This window comes from Augochlora pura, chromosome 7 (genome assembly GCF_028453695.1).
Source record: "Augochlora pura isolate Apur16 chromosome 7, APUR_v2.2.1, whole genome shotgun sequence".
In the NCBI taxonomy this organism is placed as follows: Eukaryota; Metazoa; Arthropoda; class Insecta; order Hymenoptera; family Halictidae; genus Augochlora; species Augochlora pura.
The window spans coordinates 7,843,434-7,865,810 of NC_135778.1; the positions used below are offsets into that span (position 1 = coordinate 7,843,434).

Here is a 22,377-nt window from a genome sequence, read left to right on the forward strand (position 1 = left end):
ACTGTATAATTAATATAATCATTTTTATATTTACCGAATAATGGAAGTAAAATGAAAATAGAAAATACATATTTTCATGTTATTTTTACAATCGTATGAAAATATAAAATTTATGTTACTGTTTGAATTTGTAATTTACGTATGATGAAACATGTACAGATTAGACTATATCTGTTTGTAAGTCAAATTATTAGACCGGGTTCATCAATGTTCTATGTATTAAAGCTTGATTTTTACGATTTTTACAATGGAGATGGCGTGGGGACACCAGTAAGAGGTGAAGGTGGACAATCAAGCCCTAATGTATCCATTTGTGGAGCCGTCGTTAATTGATCCTCTGTAGAACGACTTCCGATTTTTTCACGTAAAGCCTCGTACAGATTATGTACAGCTTCATTATGCTTAAACAATGAAAACAATAGTATGAAAGTATAATCTTAACACGTATAACATAATGAAAGTATGTACATATAACATGTATACGTAATACTCTTATAATATCCTTTTTAAAAAGAGTATGAAGATACCTGACTAGTTGGTTGAAGTGCTTTCATTAATGTATGTAATCGTGTTGGTGGTAATTTTGGATAAATATACCAAAGCAATTTTAGTAAATGACGCGTAACATTATCTCTCGCAAGACCAGCTAGGAAAAATTCGTCAAATATAACTGTACAGAATGACTCATTTGAAAATTCATCAGCCATGTTTAGTATCAGCAATGATACCTGTGAAACCATATGAAATATTTTACTATCCTACTAGAAACAATTGTAATCCATAGTGCTTATTTCCAAAGTATATGATTTTAAATTTTACTTTACCAATGTATGTAAAAATGGATCTTCGAATGCACGTTGTGCTTGACAATTTGGTAAAGTAGCTAAAACTCTCATTAATCCTCTGGCATCGCCCCTAGCTCTTCCAACACCACCACCTCCTCCTACATGCAATGCGTAGTACATGGATAAAACAGCAGCAACTCCTGAAAGTTGTGCATATGCTTGGCAAGCATCAGGTGGTGGACCAGAATGTTCTATGATAGCAATCGCGCTTTCTCTTTCATCAGGTGGAAGTTTACAGTTCAGTTGTCTTATTTGATCATCTACCTGAAAAATAAATTATTTATCCGTTAATTATGTTGCAAACATTTAAAATATATAAAGCATTATCTTACCATTAAAGACATAAGTGCTGGTAGGAACTTTGTAACAACTTGACTATCCAACTTTGGCTCTTTGAAATCTTGTGAATCAATCATTTGCCAAGCAGACAAACCTAATGCAAGCATTCTTAGCAGCAAAACAAGGACTGCATTTTCTCGTGGCAACGCTTCACCATTTATTAAATGTAGTGCAATTTTAATAGCACTGCTGGCAAGGAAGTTTACTGCATATGGATCACATAATGTCATACTTAAGTCACCTAATACTTGTTCTTGTCCCCTCTATAAGAAACTATACATTGTTTAATTTTTTCTATCTTAAGAATTAGTATTGTCAGATATAAACAATCAATTTTATACCTTAATACTATCCAGAAATCCTTGTAATTCACGGGACCTTTTAACATCAACATTCTTCTCTCTGATACATGCATCCAAACACCAAGTAAATTTATGACATGGATCAACAGATATAATGTCTTGGACCTAAATATTTACTTTATAATATAATATTTATTTTATATAACTTAATCTAATATATACAATATACTGACCTCTAAATCATGTAAAGCCATTAATAATTCTGCTCTCAAGGTACAATAATGTATATTTTTTGTACGTAAAAATAGTGTTCTCAGAAATTGTAATACCATGTCATATAGTTTTACACTATGTCCAATCATATGGGCCAATTTTTGTACAACTTCACCTTGTCGTCTCACCTAGTTACATAAACCATATAACTTTTTAATGATTAAAGCTTTTGTACTATTTTACTGTCTTTCCAAAGAAATTTCAATTTTTCCATTAACATCTTACTTTTAATAGGCAAGTTAAAAATCCAAATATGTATTGAACAGTGTCATTTATAATATACCTTGGGAGAAGGCGTGAAGAAAAGACTATTTAAATTTCTATGATCAAATAAAATTTGTTCCTTTTCAATAATATATCTACTGAACAATGGAGAAACCTCATCTCCAAACAAACTCTGATTGTCTTTCCAGATTTGTCGTTTAACTTCTGTATCCGCATCATTATACAATTCTTTTTCTCTAACAAGTACTCGTAAATATTTATCTTCTATGTGCGGGGTATTCCTTAAAATACACATAACCACAGGCCTCAATGCTGATACCCTTACAGCTGGAAAACTTTTAGACAATAACTCTTTTAATCTTCTATCCCCTGATGAACCTTTGTCTGCTCTTTCTGTTCCTATTTCATTGATCCTTTTTATCAGTTTTTCTCTTAATTCTTCAAGAACCGATGCATGAAAATCCAGTCTTCTCACACCGTGAAGGTCAAGTAAAGGTAACATAGGCCGCAGTGATGGCAATAAAATACCATTTTCCAACTGGAATTCTTCTATTGCTTTCAGTGGGTCTGTACAACTTGTCAATGCATCTCTTAAGAAAACTTGTCCAGGTATACCAAGGTCCTCCAAACCATTTCCACCCTCACAATTATTTTTTACAGTATTCATTCTGATCTTCTTGAATACGCTACTTTTTCATGAATGCTTATCGTATTTATACTACGTGTTTACAACACTACGTTGTTGGTTATGTGAGCGTCATAATTTATCTCATAGTAGTAAATATGTTCTCCAAACATTTGTCATCTTAAGTTTACGATTATAAAATAATATTTATTAAACTCAAGTTCTACCTATGCTTTGATTTGATCTCTTCGTACTACTATACTTTATGTCGTTCGAAATTGTAGCAATTTGTTCTTACGACTCCAGTGCTACAATGAATCCATCGGTAGAAAATTTATGTACATATATACACATACACGCGCGCGACAGAAATATAGTTTATACAGATTGTAAATAACAATTAATTTCTTCTTACATATAACAATATTACATATTTTATAAGTGCAACTTCATGCTCTGTTCATAGACGCCACCGAAAAAAGTAAATTATGAACACATAGAAATAAGACGTGCATACTATACACGTTGTCCTCTTCTCTTTGGGAAGTATATTTTGCACATGTGTATATGTGCATGTAGGCATGTTCTGTGTGATTACACATGTATACGCGGTTATATATGCTGCATCTAGAGTATATATGTGCACATATATGGATGTATAGATAATACGAATACAGCATCAGATGAATATATGCGATGTATGAAGATTAAAATTATACGGAAACTGTGTCTTAACCGCAATTATTTTGAATATGATAGAAACAAAAGTGTAAATGAGACATTATATTCGAATTAACTATAAATTCATAAAGCGAATGAACGAATACAGAAAAGAGTAAAACCTATCGACATAGTTTTTTCATTAAAAAAATAGCATCACAGGTTACATTTTCATTGACAATGGCACAATCAACAGCCAGTGGAACGTCTTCCCGACGATATATGAGAGAACATGATGTTAGTGTACCATCCTCTTCACGGTATGTGGATAGTGAATGGGAAACCAAAGAGGTGATTGTTTACTATTCTTTTCTTCTGACATTTAACTTTTCAAATCTGATTATTAATACATATAAAACATATTACACTTTATACATACAGCAGTTTTTTTTACCTTCCTCTTCACCTTTTTAATGCTATGAACCAGTGACTTACATTTACTTTGGAATATAATAATTGAATGATTTGTACGAAAATTATACCTGGTCCTAATTTGTTCACTAGATTAATAGTTTCAGGCTTTACGACAAAGAGAACTTGAAGAGGCACGTGCACGAGCGGCTCAAATGGAAAAAACAATGAGATGGTGGTCTGATTGTACTGCAAACTGGCGCGAGAAATGGAGTAAAGTACGCAATGAACGGAACATGGCAAGGGAAGAAGCCAAAATGCTTAGAGCAAAATTAGAGATTGCTGTCAAAGATGCGAATAGTTATAAACACGAATGTCAAGAACTTGAGTTGCAAAATGAACAACTGAAGAAGGAAATGGAAAAGATACATATGATATTATTGAAACATGCAGGACAATTTGATCAACAAATTTTTACAGTTTTAGAATCGGATCCACAGTTAAGGAACACGCTAGGCATAGAGGAACTTTTAAAGTTTTACAATAATGTAGAACAGAGTGAAAGTGTAAATTCTCAAAAGGATTTACTTACATGTAAAACTTCATTAGAAGAATCTAATATATGCCTAGGAGGTCATAATATTTTACCAGATAGAGACATTGAAGAATATGTATTGCAAGGAGCAGTACCAAAGCATGCTGTAGAATTATATAAAGAAGGTTCTATAAATTCATTGGACAAAGATATTGCAAGATTAGTTGCAGATTCTAGTTCATTAGAAGGTAATGCAGAGAAGCATCAGACTTCTTTACAAAATGATGAAGCATCTGCACAGAAAATATTAATGCTTCAGTACAAACTAGATGAAGCAACAAAGACTATTTCTACTGAGAGAGAGTAAGTTCTTGAAATGATATAATCTGATTTATATTTTTAATTTGTATTGTAATAATTTTTATATTTAATTAGGGAAAAGAATTCTTTACATCGTGGCATGGAAAAATTGAAGGCAGAAATAATACAACTACGTAAACAATGTGATGATTTAGAAGAAAGTAAAGCTAAAGCTATGAGAGATCTACTTGAATTGAAAGATCGGTTTCACATTGAACTTGGTGATATGCAAGCTACTTTAATTGATGATTCTACAAGTAGGGATAGTATGAATCGTCGTCTGTCCGAGCTTAGAACTGAAGTACGTTTTATTATAGAAATACAAGCAACTTATTTTGATTATTGGTAATTATTTATTAATTATAGCAATTAATATGCAATTTTAGTTGGAGAAGCTTCAAGCTGAAAATGCCGCAGAATGGGGAAAACGAGAACGTTTAGAAACAGAGAAAATTTCATTGGAGCGAGAAAATAAACAACTTCGTAACGAATTACATGATCTGCAGGAAAGATTAGACTCTCGACGGTCCCGTCCAGTTTCTACATCTGATAGTGATACAAGACAGTTGCAACAAGAACTTTTAGTTAGAAATACGGTTTGTATTTATAATTAAGATCGCAGTTTATTTCAATTGACTATCATAAATTTATTGATTAAATGAAAAAATTATTAGATACTAAAAAAATCTTTGGAGGAAAAGACAACTGAACTTTCACATGCAATGAGAAGATCAGAACAGTATGAAGCAGAAGTGAAACGTGTCAGAGCAAGAGTAGAAGAATTGAAGAAGGAATTAGCTACAGCTCAAGATGAAGTAGATGCTGCAACTAATAGTGTTCGGAAATTGCAACGTGTAAATGAAGATCTATTGGAGCAATTAGAATCTACTAATGTACAATTAGAACATTTTCGCAACAGGTGAATTATAAAAATTCTTATTACTTCTTTTGCGCTATTATATACAAATTTTATAAGATATATACTAATATTTAATTTGTTATTAGTACTGATTCCTATACGGTAGATATAGAAGAAAATATTGAAGAGAAATTATGTGCAACAAATGATGGCAAATTAATAGATGGTATGTTTTAATATTTTAATGTATGTAATAACTGATTGAGTAATAGTAACTCTTCATGGTTGTTTCAGAGTATGGACCTTCACAAGCCTAGTATACACTGATTACGATAACGACATTATATCTGATCTGAGTTACAAACATGAAGTTGATAAATTGGGGAATGCTTTTTTCGAAATTCTTTAAAACATATACCAGTCAAGATACCTAATTAAGTACTAAGTACTTTTTAATTATATAAATGAATACTAACAGTATAAGCAATCATTTAATTTATTTGACAGGTGAGCTTAAATAACAAACAATCACTGCCTATTTCAGTATTGTATTAATGTTTAAAATCATTAGGATATGTTCTAGATTTATATAATTTCCAAGTCTTTCTTTTTTATATGTATATATTTATATTTTGTACTTTTCTTTATTTTGAAAGCTTTTTTGAATATCTACATTTGTAAAAATTTCACATTCCAATGTATTATTTTTCACTTGTTTTTATTGCATGTGTATAAAGATTGTAAATACTTAAAGTATCTATGTAATTATAAATTTTGCCTCTTAAAAATTGGTAAAGTTGAGGAACTAGTGACAACTTTTACCTTCTATGATACCTGATATTTATGATTACAGTTTACATGTTGTCACAAATATATGTAAAATACGTAAAACACTTATGCGAGTATCTATATATGTTATGTAGTAATTAATTTTATGTAGAAGACCTATTATTTAAAATTGTATTTGTCCCTAAATTTAAAGAAATATATGCTACGTATATTTATCACTTGATGTAATTTACAATTGATGGAGTATGAACAAGAGAACTTTCATTTGTTTTATATGTGTTTTATTGAAAAAAAAAACTGGATAAATACTAGTAACTGATGTGTCGTTATTAAATCAATAATGATGTACATTCAGTATGATTACCTCAATAAAAATTATATATAGAATGTATGTGTGTGAGAGACAATAGAAGTATGACGTACATTCATAAAATGTATGAACGATCATAAATATTTGTGTTTGTAATTAATAAAAGAGTATAATAGTTTAAATTGTAATAAAAAATATCTTTAGTATTAATATACTGTGGAGTAATGTATGAAAATAAAGTGAGAAGAAAATTTATTATAGAATGAATAACATTTGGTTAACATTTCATTGGGGTACCATCAGGATATGTTGGCATTTTTGGTTTGCAAATTTTTGTCCTGCCATTAGAACCATACACAATATTACATGAGAATGTAAAATATCCACAAGTAGAACTTTTAGTGTAATAGCGATGTTCATACTTTTTTGGTGAATTTTTACTATCCATTTTTCCGGCGAAGCTATTTGTTACTGTATAATAACTTGGTTTCATTGGCACGTTCGCTGATTTGGAACGGTCTGTGTGCGTTTGTTGATGTTGATGATTGAAAGAATTTTGTTTTTGATGTTTTTCTTTGGTCAAAATATGATTTTCAGCTAATCTTTCATGATTAGTCTTAAGAGACCTGGTTTCTGAACTTGGTGATTTATTCTCATGATTAATACCAGTTTTTAGAGGAGTTAAGGAAACTGTCTGAGATTGAGATTTACCATCACCATGGGCAATGGTTTCATCACCAGCTACGGATTTCACTTTTCCGCGAAATCCGGGTGGTATGGTATATTCTGAAAATGACTGTCCTGGTTGAAGCATATCTCCAGGTTGTGGTGCTGTTGAGTCTTGATGTACATGAACATCATATTGCTTACCAGCTGCGACATGTATCATTTGTGACTGATAATCACTATTATTTTGCTCTACAACATAATTTTTGGAATACTTCGCATTTGAAGTTTGTCCTTGCGATGCATCATAATCATCTCCATCATATTCTTCATCATAATCGTACATAGTATCATCTGTGTGTAATTTTTCACCAGACTGATTTTGTTTATTATCTACGCTCCGAGAAGTTTCTTTTGTGGCATTGGCAAAAACTGTTCTTCTGGAACTCGAGCTTGGCTGTAAGCCTTGTGTAGGTTTATCTTGGTTGTAATCATTTTCAGGAGATGTACTCGCTATTGAACTCTCATTATTTCTTGTAATTGGTGGATTATTATATGGTTTGAAGGATTTGAATAATTCTGTATCTGTAAGGTTGAATTTGAATGGTTTTCTGGAAGCTGCTGCTCCGGATCCGGATCCTGCTTGCGCCGCGCCGCTGTAAGTAATTCCATATTGAAAAGATCCTTCGAGTTGAGATTGAGATTGACCTCTATATGTGCCACTTTGTGCAGAAGCTGTACCACCTCCATGGAAAGGTCTTGAATGTTTTTCAAGTTTTTCATTTGTCTTAAGGTATGGTTGAAAACCAATTTGAGCTTGACTAGAAGTACTTCCTTCCCCATTTGCTTGAGCATCTGCCATTCCACCTCTGGAACTTGCTTGCACCTGAGAATTAGTACCATGATTCCATCCACTACTTTGTGCACCTGTTGACGTAGCACCAGACTCAGAATCCAATTGAACTTGAGCTTGACTCTTTCCATAGCCACCTGATCCTTGAGCATTACTTGTAGCACCATCTTTACCACCACTAATTTCAGTTTGAGCACTCTTGTTGGTGTCACTGCTACCAGCTTGAGCAGAGAATGAACCAGAACCACTATAAGTACCTGTTACTTGAGATTGTGCTGTACCTTGCCCATATATTCCTTGAGATGATGCACTAGCTTGTGTCCCTGAGTCTGTCTGTTTTACAGAACTAGAGGCTTGAGAATTAGAGTTACTATCTTCAGTAGATGGAACACTACCAGCTTGTTGGTAATACTGAGCAGCTTCCCCACTAGGTCTCATTTCAGTTGGGTATTGTTGTTCAATCTTCTGTCCTCCACTTATATATTCTTCTGGTCTACTAATGCCTCCAGTCATATCTGGAGTGGTTTGACCGTGTACACCTTGCCATGTAGTACCACTTGGATAATGTCCTTGCTGTACTGGGTAAGGAGAAGGAGCTGTCCCAGGTGTACTAGGATAACTAATCACTCTGCCATCAGGTCCTATCTGGATACCTGGTTGAAACACACCTGATCCAGGTTTAAACTGCGTACTTCCAGGATAATATATCACTTTACCATCAGGTCTAGTAAGAATGACATTTGTACCACCAGGTGCAGTACCTCCAGGATAATGTAATTGATGTGGAATATTTTCTAGAGTTCCTATCTGAGAACCTCCAGGATAAACACCCATATTTGTTGGTATTACACCAGGTGCACCGGAAAAGATAATATTGCTACCTGCTGGATAACTAGGAATTTGCCCAGGATATATTTTAGTATCTGTTGTTGCTTTTGCTTCCGTCATAATTTGACCACTTGATCCAGGTCTGTCAGGATAAATAACACCACTTCCTCCAGCAGCAGTACCAGGTGTACTGCCAGGGTAGCCTAGTCCAGGTACTCCGCCAGGATAAATCACACCACCACCGGTTGTCGTAGTACCTGGTACAGCAGCAGGATAGGTAGTACCAGGTATACCAGCTGGATAAAGTACAGTGCCACCAGGTACACCACCAGGATAAGCTACATCACCCCTTGTTGTTGTAGTACCCGGTATGCCGCCAGGATAAACTACACCACCTCCCGTTGTAGTACCCGGCATACCGCCAGGATAAACACTTCCCGTTGTAGTTCCAGGTGCACCACCAGGATAAATTACGCCACCACCAGATGTAGTACCAGGTATACCACCAGGATAAGTGACTCCACCACCAGTCGTGATGGCAGGTGGACCAGCAGGATAAACACCACCTCCAGTTGCAGTACCAGGAACACCACTTGGATAAACTACGCCACCACTAGTTGTAGTACCAGGTATACCACCAGGATAAGTGACTCCACTACCAATTCTGGTGCCAGGTGGACCAGCAGGATAAACACCACCTCCAGTTGAAGTACCAGGAACACCACTTGGATAAATTACGCCACCACCAGTAGTAGTACCAGGTACACCACCAGGATAAACTACACCACCTCCAGTTGTAGTACCTGAGACACTACCAGGATATACTACACCACCTCCAGTTGCAGTACCTGGGACACTACCAGGATATACTACACCACCTCCAGGTGTAGTACCTGGGACACTACCAGGATATACTACACCACCCCCAGTTGTAGTACCTGGGACACTGCCAGGATAAATGATACCACCTCCGGCTGTAGTGCCAGGTATACTACCAGGATAAGTGACTCCACCACCAGTTGTTGTAGTGCCAGGTACACCACCTGGATAAACTATACCACCCCCAGTTGTGGTACTAGGAGTACCACCAGGATAAGTAACTCTACCTCCAGTTGTTGTGGTACCAGGTGCACCACCAGGATAAGTAACTCTACCACCAGTTGTTGTGGTACCAGGTGCACTACCAGGATAAACTACACCACCCCCAGTTGTTGTGCCAGGTATAACGCCAGGATAAGTAACTCCACCAACAGTTGTTGTGGTGCCAGGCACACTACCAGGATAAACTACGCCACCCCCAGTTGTAGTACCTGGTGTACCCCCAGGATAAATAACTCCACCACCAGTTGTTGTGGTGCCAGGTGTACCACCAGGATAAGTAACTCCACCACCAGTTGTCGTGGTGCCAGGTGCACTACCAGGATAAACTACACCGCCGCCAGTTGTAGTACCAGGCACACCACCAGGATAAGTAACTCTATCACCAGTTGTCGTGGTGCCAGGTGTACTGCCAGGATAAACTACACCACCGCCTGTTGTAGTACCAGGAACACCACTTGGATAAACTACAGCACCACCAGTTGTAGTACCTGGTGTACCAGGAGGATAAACTACGCCACCCCCGGCTGTAGTTTCAGGTATACCACCAGGATAAGTGATTCCACCACCAGTCGTACTATCAGGATAAGTTCCGCCTAGAATTGTTGAATCCCAAGATGCATTTGATTTATTGCAATATTGTTTGATTAAGTGTTTCTTTGGTATACAGTACCACGAGGTAAAGTTGTATCAGTATCGGTTCCAGGGGTAATGACACCATGTTGATTAATAGGTCCTGTGCTGGGCAGGTGCACATATCTATCCGGTACACCCTGACTATCGTACTTGAGGCAGTCTTCACAGCCGGTGCTTCCGAAGGACATACTTTGCGCTTGGCCCATGCCGCGACTTCCACCTTGAAAGAAGTTTGAAATTCTTATTTTGTACTTTAGTTTAAAGAATAAAATAAATAAAAATGATGTAGAATACTTACTGACTATGGCACGGGAAGACTGTTGCGTGGCTTCTGCTTCGGCTTTGCCTTCTTTTTGCTCTTCGTTACCCATATTCAAATACTGAGACTGCGTTTGTCCGCGGAATCTTCCTCGAAGTTGCTGAGCTTGTCGTTGCATGCGAGCTCGATTAGAGCCTTCATCAAGTTCTTCTTGCTCCTTGGAATTTACTTGCCTTTTGATTCGACTTTTTAGTGGTATTAGAACTACGTTAGCTACTCGTCTATTTACGATATCATTTTCATCTTCCGGAATTATGTTGAAAAGGGGATCCGGCATTTGTTCAATCACTGGTATTGTATTTTGTAACAGAATTAAATCACGACCGTGACAAAATTCGATTATCCTACCACCAGCAATTCGCCATGCCTGCGGACAGAAATATAATAATAATTTTGATAAAAAAGGATCTTACAAATAGTTAAATAATTTACCTCTAATTTTGTTAAGGCATTTGTGGATGCGTAGAGTATTTTGGATATTTTTTTTTGCGTTCCATATCCTGGGAGATCTTCTATAGCGACGCTATCGTCCATCTTCTCCAAATAACAAATGCTTTCCTCTTTGTCTCTGTATGCTTTATAGTTCTGGAAACAATGCAATATATAACGTGTCTGTGTGCGTTCTTATAATTATTGTAATAGAAGTATTTATTACCGTATCATAGTCGTAGAACGTCCATTCTTTCAGAGGTAAATATTCATCCGTGATAAGTACTCCAAAGTCATCGTGAATCGAGCGATCGAAACGCGTCTTTTCCTGCTGTTGAAGTATTATGATTAAGATACGATTATGAAAATATTTCAAAAAATGTGTTAGAGGAACGAGAACCGCGGAACAAGAGAAATTAGGAATGGGCCGATCTATTTATGTACTATCAACTTATCACACGAACTTTGATCTTCAAATCTTTCTCCCAAGCGATTCTAAACGCTAGTTCTTGATTCATATTGACGAATTCAACAAATTTCTAAAAATTATAAGACACCGCACAAATAGGAAATTACTATCTAAGAAAATAAACTTTTGCTATTAGTGTACTAGCATTAAAAGTGAACGAAGATAACAGTAAACGGCATACAAATTTTAATAAGTAGAATGGTATGAAATTTCATAATGAATTAAACAAGCGTGTGCAACAAATATCCATGATCTCGTAAAGAATTATGAGAGAAGAGTTAATTATAAATATTCGAAGCATGAAATAAAAGTGTGTAAAAGATTTAAAATTTGTTGAAAAAGTGGGTTGTTATAGATTATAGCACTTGTAGAAAACTCAAGACACGTGTTTTTATCTGTAGCTACATTAATAGGCTGTTTTCAATTAAAGAAATAAATTAATAACTTACCATGTACTGCGAGAACGCCGTCCCCGAACAGAGGATCAGGAAGCCAAGGATCAGTCGCATGGCTCGAGCTGAGGTCGCGATCCTCTCTGCGACTGTTCCCGCTTATTTGATGATGATCTAGGTAAGTTGAATCGCTGACTCCCACCAGACACCTCTCTATCCTTTTCGTATTCCTCTTCTATGACTTATTTGTGCTCGATCTCGCGAAAAGATCAAGAGGCAGGAGGATTTGGATTAAAGCGTGGGAGGGGCAGAGACGGTTTGATAGGAGTAATTCTAAGAAGCACAGCCATGTAAATCGTGATATAAAGTGCGTCTACACTGTTGTAAGTGTTACGTTATCTTCTGTCTTTCGCGATGTCTGGATCACGTTACAGGAACGCGTTGATGCGCCTCTTCAAGCTGGCCACGTTCAACTCGCGACGTGCGAACTGTTTCAGAAACATTCAGAACGTAGACGGCGTGAAAGGTGATGAAAATATGTTTCTTTCAGATTATTGCGGAATCGAATAAATAATTTTGTCTGTCCGCATCAGATCTTCACGAAATTAATATAATGTGCTCGGTTTAGTTGATACTTAAGTAGAAAAGAAACATCATTAGAAATGTTTAAGAAAATTGATTAATAGCAAGGATAATTAATGAAATAAAATTAATGAAATAAAAATGAAATAAAATATTGTCTTACTATATTATTGTAAAATTTCGCTGCCGATAATAATATGTACGCATGAAACTATATTGGTATATAAGCGATCAACTTTTCTACAATATTTCGCAGTTGGCTTTATGGGGCACAAGTATCCATCTAATCGTGAACGATATCGCCTAAAGTCGACTTATGCGGCTAACATCGGCTGACTAAGATAGATGCTTTCCCCTTCGTTGCCCTAATTATGAACTCCAAACCATTTGGTAAATACAGAAACTCGTTGTTTATTCCGCTTCGAAACGTTATTAACTATCGTATAGTTCATCGGTTTTACGAGGCGATCAATTACTAAAAGCGGAGTAGCGTTCGATGTGTCTGTCGTTTTAATTCTGCAATAGTCTATTTTTCATAGGGTCTCTGCAAAAATAGTACGAAGGTTGGACTACTTTAATCAGCATGAAAGGATTAATTATCTTCGAGAATTCCATGAAAGGATCGATACGTTAAATCGAAACATATCATGGTACCATAATTGACTGCTTTGTGCAAATATTGCTTTGTAACTTAAAAACAATGACAAAATCTACTAATATGGATTTTATACAGTTCGTATTAAAGAATTGATTAAACCGAAGCTTCTATTGAAATTGTCTGCAAACTCGTAGCTCGAGTAAAATTAAAAAATCATCGATTAGCAAAGTTGTCTCGCGGCAACAGTTTTTACAATAAATACGAGGGTATCGCATTATCGTCGGCTAATGTTGCTTTTCCCACTAACCCAATAGCTTTATCTCGTTTAATTTCTGCCTCATGCAACTTCCGATACCCGATCGCTCCTATGGAAAGGGGTAACATAAACACGTCTGGTTTATTAAAACGCGTGTATAGCGGTATGTATATATTTTCTCGTTGTAGTAGACAATACTTTTACAATTCGTAGAAAAATTGGTAAAATGTTTGCTTAGGCACTCCGGTGTACAAATGGCACATTACATACGTAAAACAACAGTAAATTAAATTGCGCTAGTTAAAAGGACTAATAATGCGAGATACTCTAACGATAAGTACTAATGTGTAACGTAGGGAATGCTATTTACAACGTGTTTGCCCACACGACTATACAGCAGAATATTACAATATATCGGGATCCCTATGTTCGATCTTATGTTTCAGATCGATGACTAGGATATGCGCATTTTATGCACGCTTTCGCTTCAGGTTAACGTAAACACATTCTCTAATGTATAACTACACAAGTGGAAAGAAAAGTAATCGATAAACTACGCGAATCTTCTATTAATAGCCGTTGCTATTCGAATTTTCGCGCTATCCTCTTCGACATCGAAGTCGTTCGCTCGAGTTCTTAATAAACGAAAGTTCAGCGTTAATTACGCGATTCAAATATTTTTCTCGTTTACATATCGACGGATAGCGCCTCGAATAACAGTACGGGATTGGACTAGTTTACACTCGAACTGGTTACCACCGGTCGGTAACGGATTGAAGAAAAAAAAGAAAGTTCTTACTTATTGTACAGTACGACCAACAGAGGGCCACGTGACTGCATACATGGCAGTCGAATTCCGTAAACTTCGAATCACAGACAATACGCGCTCTAACGACAGAAGAAAACGCGTTTAATGCATTATTATTAATATAAACTACCGTCTTAGGACATACGTTCTCGCTACCATCATGCCGACACTCGAAATTACATTAATCAGTTTCCCTATCGATCGTTCCGAATAATCTTGGACAACTACCCGATACTTTAAGTTAGTTCAAACCGTACGTTGAACTGTTCGCGAATGTATAACTACGCGGCGGTATTCTAAAAAGACATTTTCTCAAACGTACAAATACTTCTACCGAGGCTAATTAGAATCGAAATATACAGTTCAAATTGTTAAACCGTTCCTTGATTCTGCTAGATTCAACCAGTGTTTCCATTTGTCGGCGTCATAGGGGCATTTCGTATATTCGCCAGTTCTTCGAGGTCATTTACAGGTCTACTGCAAGATGAACATTGAGGTGGTAAGAATGCGCTGATTGCAAAAATTTGACCTACGCGTCGTACGTGACTACGTCGCGCTGTGTTGGCGCGTGCGTGAGCGCGATTGGGAAGTTGACGATCCCTTCCATTACGCGAGTATCGAAATCAAAAGTAAGTAGTTGTTCACTTTATATTTGATTCGAATTTGAAGGAATTATTGAAATCAAATGGCTCTACTTCAGATTTTAGACTATTCTGCAATAGCGGCGAATGGAAACACTGTTCACAACTGGCATCCCATGTCGTTCTACGATCAACAACATGTTAGCTTCAAGCATCAAGGAATCTCTAGCTGCCTGGAAGAGCACATGGCACTTTGGATTCGATCGACGTAAATAATATTAAAGTTAACACGCGTACGCAGGCACTGGATTTCACTTCAGGTCAATAAATTATTCTCTTAACACGACGCGATGTGTCTTTCAAAAGAAAACAGAATCCGTCTACGCGAGATTAGCGTTCAAGGCACGACATTAGGAATTGACGATTCATGGTTTCATCTTCACTACAACTATCTGCTAGGTGGTCCCTAATTAGGAAGGTGTATGGAATAACGTACATCTTATAATCGTTGTCGATCGTGGTTACTCGAATCATGATTAATTTCTACGTTCGACTATAAAAAAATGGGTGGTCGCCACGAGGGCGTTATTCGGTAACACGAGAGAATTTCAAACGTTCCTGTTACTAAAAAGAAGAGAGAAAGAAAAAAACTTAACGGACTTATCTCGATATTGGTAGGAATGACACTAGTTGCTAGCAAAATAATTACATCTTCGAGTTTTGATAATAATTCCTTCACGACCGTCTTAATATTCCGTAAAAATAGGATAAGTTTTATGGCGCACCACGGAATTAGTTCTGTTTTACCGACGCTTGGTAATACGGTTACCGTTGATGTATATGTATGGTCGGCATTATAGATCTCTACGCGATGGCCAGGTTGAGAGTCATCGTGGTTGGCCTGGAAAACGCGGAGGATCTGGTCGGATCGGTGAAATCGAAGCCGCTCGAGGAATTCTGGCTGTCGTTGCTGAAACGACTCAAATGTTCCGGATTCGGCGAGATGACGGACGTTCTGATCACCATTCGTGACACGCATTCTTGGTCCTTCGTTAAATGATCGGCGACGTTCCTGTCCGGTTCTTCGGATGGCGTTTTCGCCCGGCAGGGTCGTTTCAACGGCGGAGCTACCGTCGCCGCTTCTGGTATCCTGGTGTGTCTGATGATCGCAGAAAATGCTGAAGACGAATTCCTTTGATCGCGGTTCAGGTCCAGCCGTGGTACTATCACGCTGGTAGGGGATGCCGTGACGCACGGCGGCGATGCTGGTAGCCGGTTCAACGACGACGGTAACGGCGGACACGGTTTCACGGAGGACGTCGTTTTTTGATCGTTGACGTCCGTTCTTTCCGCGGACGATCGGTGATGGGCCCGCATACAGGACGACTCTTCGTGTTTATAGAGATACGACTTCAGGGCGAACGCTTTGCCGCAACGGCCGCACACGTGCGGTTTGGTGTTCGAGTGCGTTTGAATGTGAGCACGCAGGTTTGACTTGTCAGCGAACGCTTTGTTGCAAATTGTGCACTTGAACGGCTTTTCACCTGGAACAAAAACGCAGGCAGGGATTATAAGACTTTGTTTTAAGTTTTGATGTACTTTTAAATAGTAGACTTCGATTATAATGTTGATTTATTAAAGTACAATTGGCGGGGGTGAAACATTTCAGTAAATAAGATGTGAATTGAAAGCAATATTCTCCTGTATTTTGATAGCTGGATTTCATGGTAGGTACATTACAAGGACCCTTACCTGTGTGCGTGCGTATATGACCCTGCAGCAACCACGGCCTCGAGAAGCACTTGCCGCAGTAATGGCACTTGCACCCCTGATTGTGCGTTCTAACGTGCATGCTGAACGCAGGCATGCTGACGTAGACCTTGTCGCAATGAGGGCATCTCCTCGCCTTCTTGTCCCCGAGGGATCTGTGGGTTTGCCTGTGTCTGGCTAGATTCGAGGAAGTCGAATACTTCTTCCCGCAATCCGGGCACTCGTGATCCTCGTTATCCTCGGACTTCGACGTCTCCGTCGAGGTTGAGGTCGTTCTTCTGCTATGCGGTATGGCCGATGGTATCGCCGAGGCAGAATCCAACTGCGTTTTGTCCAACGAATTATCCGACACCTGTAGCCGTCGTTCCTCTTGCAGGCGATGAGAATGAGCGGACACGTGGATGCCCAAAACCGTGCTCCTCTCCGAGTGGCTTTGGAGAATCTCTCGCTCCGACTCGATCCTCTCGAAGAACAGCCTGGTCCTCTCCCCGAGCGTCTGATCGTCCTCCATCGTCCTCTCGTGGTCTTGGAATTGGAGCTCCTGTTGCTTCGACCGCGGCGCCATGATCCTGTCCGAGAATTGAGCGCACCTGGGCGAGGCCGGCTGCTGATAGATCACATTGCTGGGATGTATCAACGTGCCAGCGGCCGCAGCTAGGCTGACTTCTGCCAATTTCGTCAGATTGTACAGCTCCTCGGGGCACTCCGACGATGTTTCACTGCCGCATTCGCTCGCGCCGTCGGACGTCGGATGACTTCCGCTGTAGTCGGCCAGTCTCACGCCTCTCTCGGGGCTGAAATCTGCGCAAACGACAGGGCCCATTAAACGCGCCCTCGATCAACGTCTTATCGACGACGTTCACCGTAATTGTCGCGCGCGAATTTTCGTGCTCAAGGAGATTGTAATTTGTCGCGCGAGCCGCAGCAAGCGCCAGATTGTTGCGGGTCCCGCAAAATTTAGGGACGATCAAATTGCGGCACGCGGAATCGTTTGTCATCGTTAGCAAGGTTCCTACGGTTCGACCGAGTCTGGCGAGCGTCCAGAAGATTCTCGTGATCGGACTAGAGGAAATTCCTATTGATACTTCGATCTGATACTTCGAATTGATACGCGTCCGAGAGAACAGGTGACCTTTACTTTGCTCGTTAGCCGGGCTATAAAAAGCGATTCTCCATGATGCCAGCGATGTTCCCATAAAATTAGCTTCGCCGAACGCGATTTTACACGAAACGATCTTTGACCAATCATCGGGTACTAGTTCGAGAAAACTACATTATTCATCTGTCACGGTTTTACATGTTTGTGAAACGAAGACGTTGCACACTTGTAAAAATGTACATTGGCATAAACATCAGACATCTAATAATAGATAAAGTAGATGAGGATTTTGGTTTCGTTGAACTGCTATGGTGGTCAAGGTCCGAACGAGAAATGTACAAATTCGTGTTCTATTTAGCGATCTCAATTTTCACCAGAATTGTATACGATCTTCTTAGAGGAAAGACCGAGAGCAATGTAGCTAAGTTTTACAACAATCTTCAAATCAGGGAAAGAATTGCTCTTGTGCGATTGCCGAGATACGCAGAAACTGCTTAACGCCAAGAAAAGTTTCACGTTTACGGGAGCGAACAGTGTACAAGAGAAGCACCTTCGCGAGTCTACCGCCTGCTCCGTTTTTGGGGAGAACGGAAATAGAGCGCCTCTTCCTCTCTCTTCCTCTTGTTGTTCTTTCTCTCTCGGACCCTCGTATTTTCTGCGTATTTCTGTGTACGCGCGTTCGCCACGAAAGCTTTGGAGGGGTTCACGGCATCGCGACGGTATGCGCCGCGCGAGAACTCCGTGACGCATCTAGCGTCTCCTATTCTTAAAACCGCGCGTTGTGCCACCTTAATCACGAAGCAACGACCAGCGTGTTCTCTTGGCTCCGAGCTTTCGATCGAGGTCAACGAGATCGACGCGGACACCTCGGCGAACCACCAACCGATTTTCCCGCAAGCTTGCGCTCACGTTTCCGTGCTTATGCTGCATTCTTTTTTATCGTGACCTTCGTACCGGTCGCAGAATGCCTTGATCGAACGATTAAATGTACACCGTCTGGTTCTTTCGAGAACATCCGCTTGTTGGTTCGCTGGGTAATAAACCGCCTTTCATCTATTGGATACGCGGAATAGTGCTAGACTGATTTACGACCAGCCATTTCGAAGTGCAAGTATGCAAGATTTTCGTTACCGTAATTTGGGTTAGGCATTTGTTTATAGAAATAGAGCTGCAGATAAATGCTAACCTGCTTGGACCGACGAGTCCGAGGGGATGAAGCAGGGGAACTGATACACGTATTTACATAGTGCTTGCAGTCGTTCGCGTACGAGAGACTATACTTTTCTTCTTTTTAAAAAATTATAATTTTCGTCTTCTGTATAGATTTGCGAACGCAATCATAACGATGCCAACGACAATCAATGTACATCCGATTGAAGAACGAAATGTGCTCGGACGAAGAGGCGAGTTTGCAACTGGGGTGAGCGATCTCGCTCGCAGTATCGTGTGGAAAAATCTGATTAGAACGCGGAAGATCGAGAAGAATTCTGGCACGGGCCGCGATCGGCTCGGGAGCATACAATGACGAAAGCAAACGTACCTCTTCCGGATCCGTCGAACTCCTCGTCGACACCGTTGTACCGGCGATGCGTGATCAGGAAGGCCCGCGGCATTTTCGTATTCCTTGGTCTCTCTTACAGTCCCCAATGGATCACACAAATCATACCTCGGTTCCAATAGCACTGTCACTCACGGTCACTGAGATGGGTCCGGTGGACAATTCGATCGGTCACGGCGCAATTACGGCGTGGCACGTGATTCGATGAGAATAGAAAAAAATGAGTGCGGGTCTCCCCGTGTAAATAAATAAAGCAGCTCTGTCTCGCGCGGATGGCGACCGTGCCCTGTACCCGTTGCGAAGAACACAGGGGTGCGTCCGCCTCGAGGTTTTCGGGCGTAATAGTTGCTCCGACTAAGATTCGGGGCTACATATAGGAGCGCAGCCTCCCTCGCCCTCCGCCGCGACCGCCTCCATCTTCTTCTTCGTCTTCTTCTTCAGCTGCCGCGCCGCTGCTGCACGCGCTCGGAAGGGTGTCGTGTCGGCTGCTTCTGTTTGCCCGGTGGCGAAGCCTCTGTGACCACCGTGTGCATGTCGTTCTTTCCACAATGTTGTGCGTGCACTTAGTTAGCCGACAGTGAGCACCGAGGCTCGCGATTTTAACACTTGCCTCACCGGAATCCTATTAATAGAGGCTGCGGGTTGCATGGAAAAGGTGCACGGTAATTTTCTTTTAACACTTTCACTGTTCTTTTTAACACTTTTACCGTGAATCCAGCGCGTCATCCGCACGCGCCTAACGGAATTATTTACTGTGATATGAAAATTAACCCTCTGTAATTGAGCAGTGATTCTCAGGCACCGCTGAAAATTGCTGCACTACGTACGAATAATTGTCACTGTATCAAAGTTTATGTTAACACATGATTATTAAAAATTCAGGTAGTGCATGTAATAATAAATTCAATTTCATATGCATAGGTTGCAAAAAATCATGTAAAATGGAAATAATGTGGGTTAGGAGATATGTGTTGGATTTCGAATGAAAAAAGCTTCGAGCGGAAAGGGTTAATTTGTACGCTGATCTATTGCGTCCTCCTAGTTTGATTGGAATTTTTTCACAGAAGCATACATATGTATTTCCTGGAAGGTGATGTAAATAATGATCATTCTCCCAAGTCACTATAAAACGGACACCTGTGTACGCACCTACATACCTACTGAATGCCAAAAAACAACTATTGAACCCGCTGAACGAGAAGATTTTAGAATTAATTCAAATGAACATTTTTGTAGTAAGTTATTGAATAAATTTATTTTTTCGAGCATGTATAAAACTCGTACAAAGTCTAAATAGATGCAATCTTGTAATTTTCATACATGTTATACATGTAAATTAGTTAATTGTTAATAATGATTCAGTCAATGCTCCGTCTTTATTCGTGTGAATATATTTTCTTATCATCGAGCCGTGTTCACGAATTTAATTGGGAAATGGGAATCTAGCCCAGACCTTGCTTAGTAAAATTAGATAGACCTTTTGAGTCAGCCGTTACAATCCTACTCAAAAGAGTTACGTTATACTGTTCCTGAAGAATTCAGGAGAAAATAAATCGGCTACCAAGCTTTAAACAAAGCTTGACGTACGCTCGTCTTGGAGAACTAACGACAAAATGTAAATCGATGATTTTTTTATCGTTAGTCACAAATTTTAATTGTTGAAATTTTATAGTAGCCATCTGGTATAAGATTATCGAGTAATAAATATCCTACTACATAAACAGTTGAATGTTTAATAGTACGGTTAATATCGTGTTAACAACTGTTCCTGTTTCACTTGTAAGTTAATAAAATTTCTAAGGGTATAAATATTCTTCTGCTTGATGTCAGATCCTTTGAGTTAAGCGATATTTGTGCGAACACGAACGTCTTTAACGATATTGGACAACCGTACGAAATTTTTACGAATGCAATGGGCAAGCGTAAACGATGGAAGGAATTCACATCTGTTGAACGCGAGATTGTAAAACGCGGCTCGTAAAGAATAGTCGAAAGCCGGCAATTATTTTGAAAAGCTCCTGGTTCTAAGAATGATTCTTTTAATTATTCCCTCCAATCACCCGACCCTTCTCAAGTTCCACAAAGAGGTACTGTAAATGTCCGTATACTTCAAAGGTGGTTCTCGCTAAATATAAGAGCGTACGCTCATCTTGAAGGCGATTCCCGCTCAGGAAGGTCGGAGATTAACAACGAAACTCTCCCCGCTCTATTAAGCAAAGATCTCTTCCTCAATTATGTTTTAAATATCGAACACTTCGAAGCATGTTAACATCTTCAATGCGATTGATCGTTAAAAATGATTAAATAAATTGATAATTTTATATCATTTTTCACTTGTTTAGAGACTATTTTTCAACCTTGCACTGAAGGGTTAAATTCAAAGCTGTGAAACTTGAAAGTCCTCTGAAAGATCTGCTATTCCGAATCTCGAGGATTCGAAGTGTCCTCATTTCGGGAAAGGACGATGCTTGTGCAAATATGGAAGCGTAAAAATTGTGTTTTGATCATAAATCACCGTTTTCCAGACCACTGTGCGGCGACGATGGTGCTTTTTTCCTATTTCATCGGCAACGGTAACATCGTTTCCGAGTATACACGCTATCACTGGCCGCATATTGCACCGATTAATCACGTTTGTCAACGGAGCAAAACAAATCGAAACGAAAACAGAGTACCGCAACGATATCCACCAGTCGCAAATGAAGGGACGAGCCATTCTATTTCGGTGCGAAGCCACCGTTGGTGGACAGATTTTGTGGGATCGACGGCACGCGTCCGATGTTCATTAACCGCCAGTGAACCGAAAAACTCTCGGTCGCGGCTGCCCCCTGCCCTCCGACGTATGAAAAAAGCAAGACGACGGCGGAGCGTTCATCGAGACGAGCGGGCTTCTGCTCGCGAA

The 22,377-nt window shown here is 39.3% G+C and overlaps 4 protein-coding genes across 5 annotated transcripts; 1 reads left to right on the forward strand and 3 right to left on the reverse strand.

Annotated features, from left to right (window-relative positions):
- Positions 1-240: 240 nt before the first annotated feature.
- Nelf-b (negative elongation factor B) lies at positions 241-3,111 on the reverse strand. The gene is made up of 7 exons (XM_078186097.1): positions 2,043-3,111; positions 1,720-1,887; positions 1,526-1,651; positions 1,178-1,447; positions 825-1,109; positions 528-728; positions 241-401 (listed from the first exon to the last, which is right to left on the reverse strand). Exons 1-7 carry the CDS (start codon positions 2,649-2,651, stop codon positions 243-245), a joined length of 1,818 nt encoding a protein of 605 aa, XP_078042223.1. The 5' UTR covers positions 2,652-3,111; the 3' UTR covers positions 241-242.
- A 185-nt stretch (positions 3,112-3,296) lies between these two features.
- Positions 3,297-6,751, forward strand: LOC144473193 (coiled-coil domain-containing protein 102A). Of its 2 annotated transcripts, none has more exons than XM_078186839.1 (7): positions 3,297-3,620; positions 3,842-4,578; positions 4,651-4,876; positions 4,962-5,171; positions 5,250-5,494; positions 5,581-5,660; positions 5,729-6,751. In XM_078186839.1, the coding sequence occupies exons 1-7, from the start codon at positions 3,510-3,512 to the stop codon at positions 5,749-5,751; spliced, it is 1,632 nt and encodes a 543-aa protein (XP_078042965.1). In that variant the 5' UTR covers positions 3,297-3,509; the 3' UTR covers positions 5,752-6,751. The 2 variants fall into 2 exon arrangements, with proteins under 2 accessions (XP_078042965.1, XP_078042966.1); XM_078186840.1 differs by having other exon boundaries at positions 3,848-4,578.
- Positions 6,752-6,770: 19 nt separating this feature from the next.
- On the reverse strand, positions 6,771-12,340 carry LOC144473192 (uncharacterized). The gene is made up of 6 exons (XM_078186838.1): positions 12,281-12,340; positions 11,589-11,693; positions 11,366-11,518; positions 10,913-11,300; positions 10,655-10,834; positions 6,771-10,574 (listed from the first exon to the last, which is right to left on the reverse strand). The coding sequence occupies exons 1-6, from the start codon at positions 12,338-12,340 to the stop codon at positions 6,811-6,813; spliced, it is 4,650 nt and encodes a 1,549-aa protein (XP_078042964.1). The 3' UTR covers positions 6,771-6,810.
- Positions 12,341-13,854: 1,514 nt separating this feature from the next.
- On the reverse strand, positions 13,855-19,803 carry LOC144472300 (uncharacterized). Its single transcript, XM_078185258.1, has 3 exons — positions 19,458-19,803; positions 16,801-17,619; positions 13,855-16,592 (listed from the first exon to the last, which is right to left on the reverse strand). Exons 1-3 carry the CDS (start codon positions 19,528-19,530, stop codon positions 15,913-15,915), a joined length of 1,572 nt encoding a protein of 523 aa, XP_078041384.1. The 5' UTR covers positions 19,531-19,803; the 3' UTR covers positions 13,855-15,912.
- Positions 19,804-22,377: the final 2,574 nt, after the last annotated feature.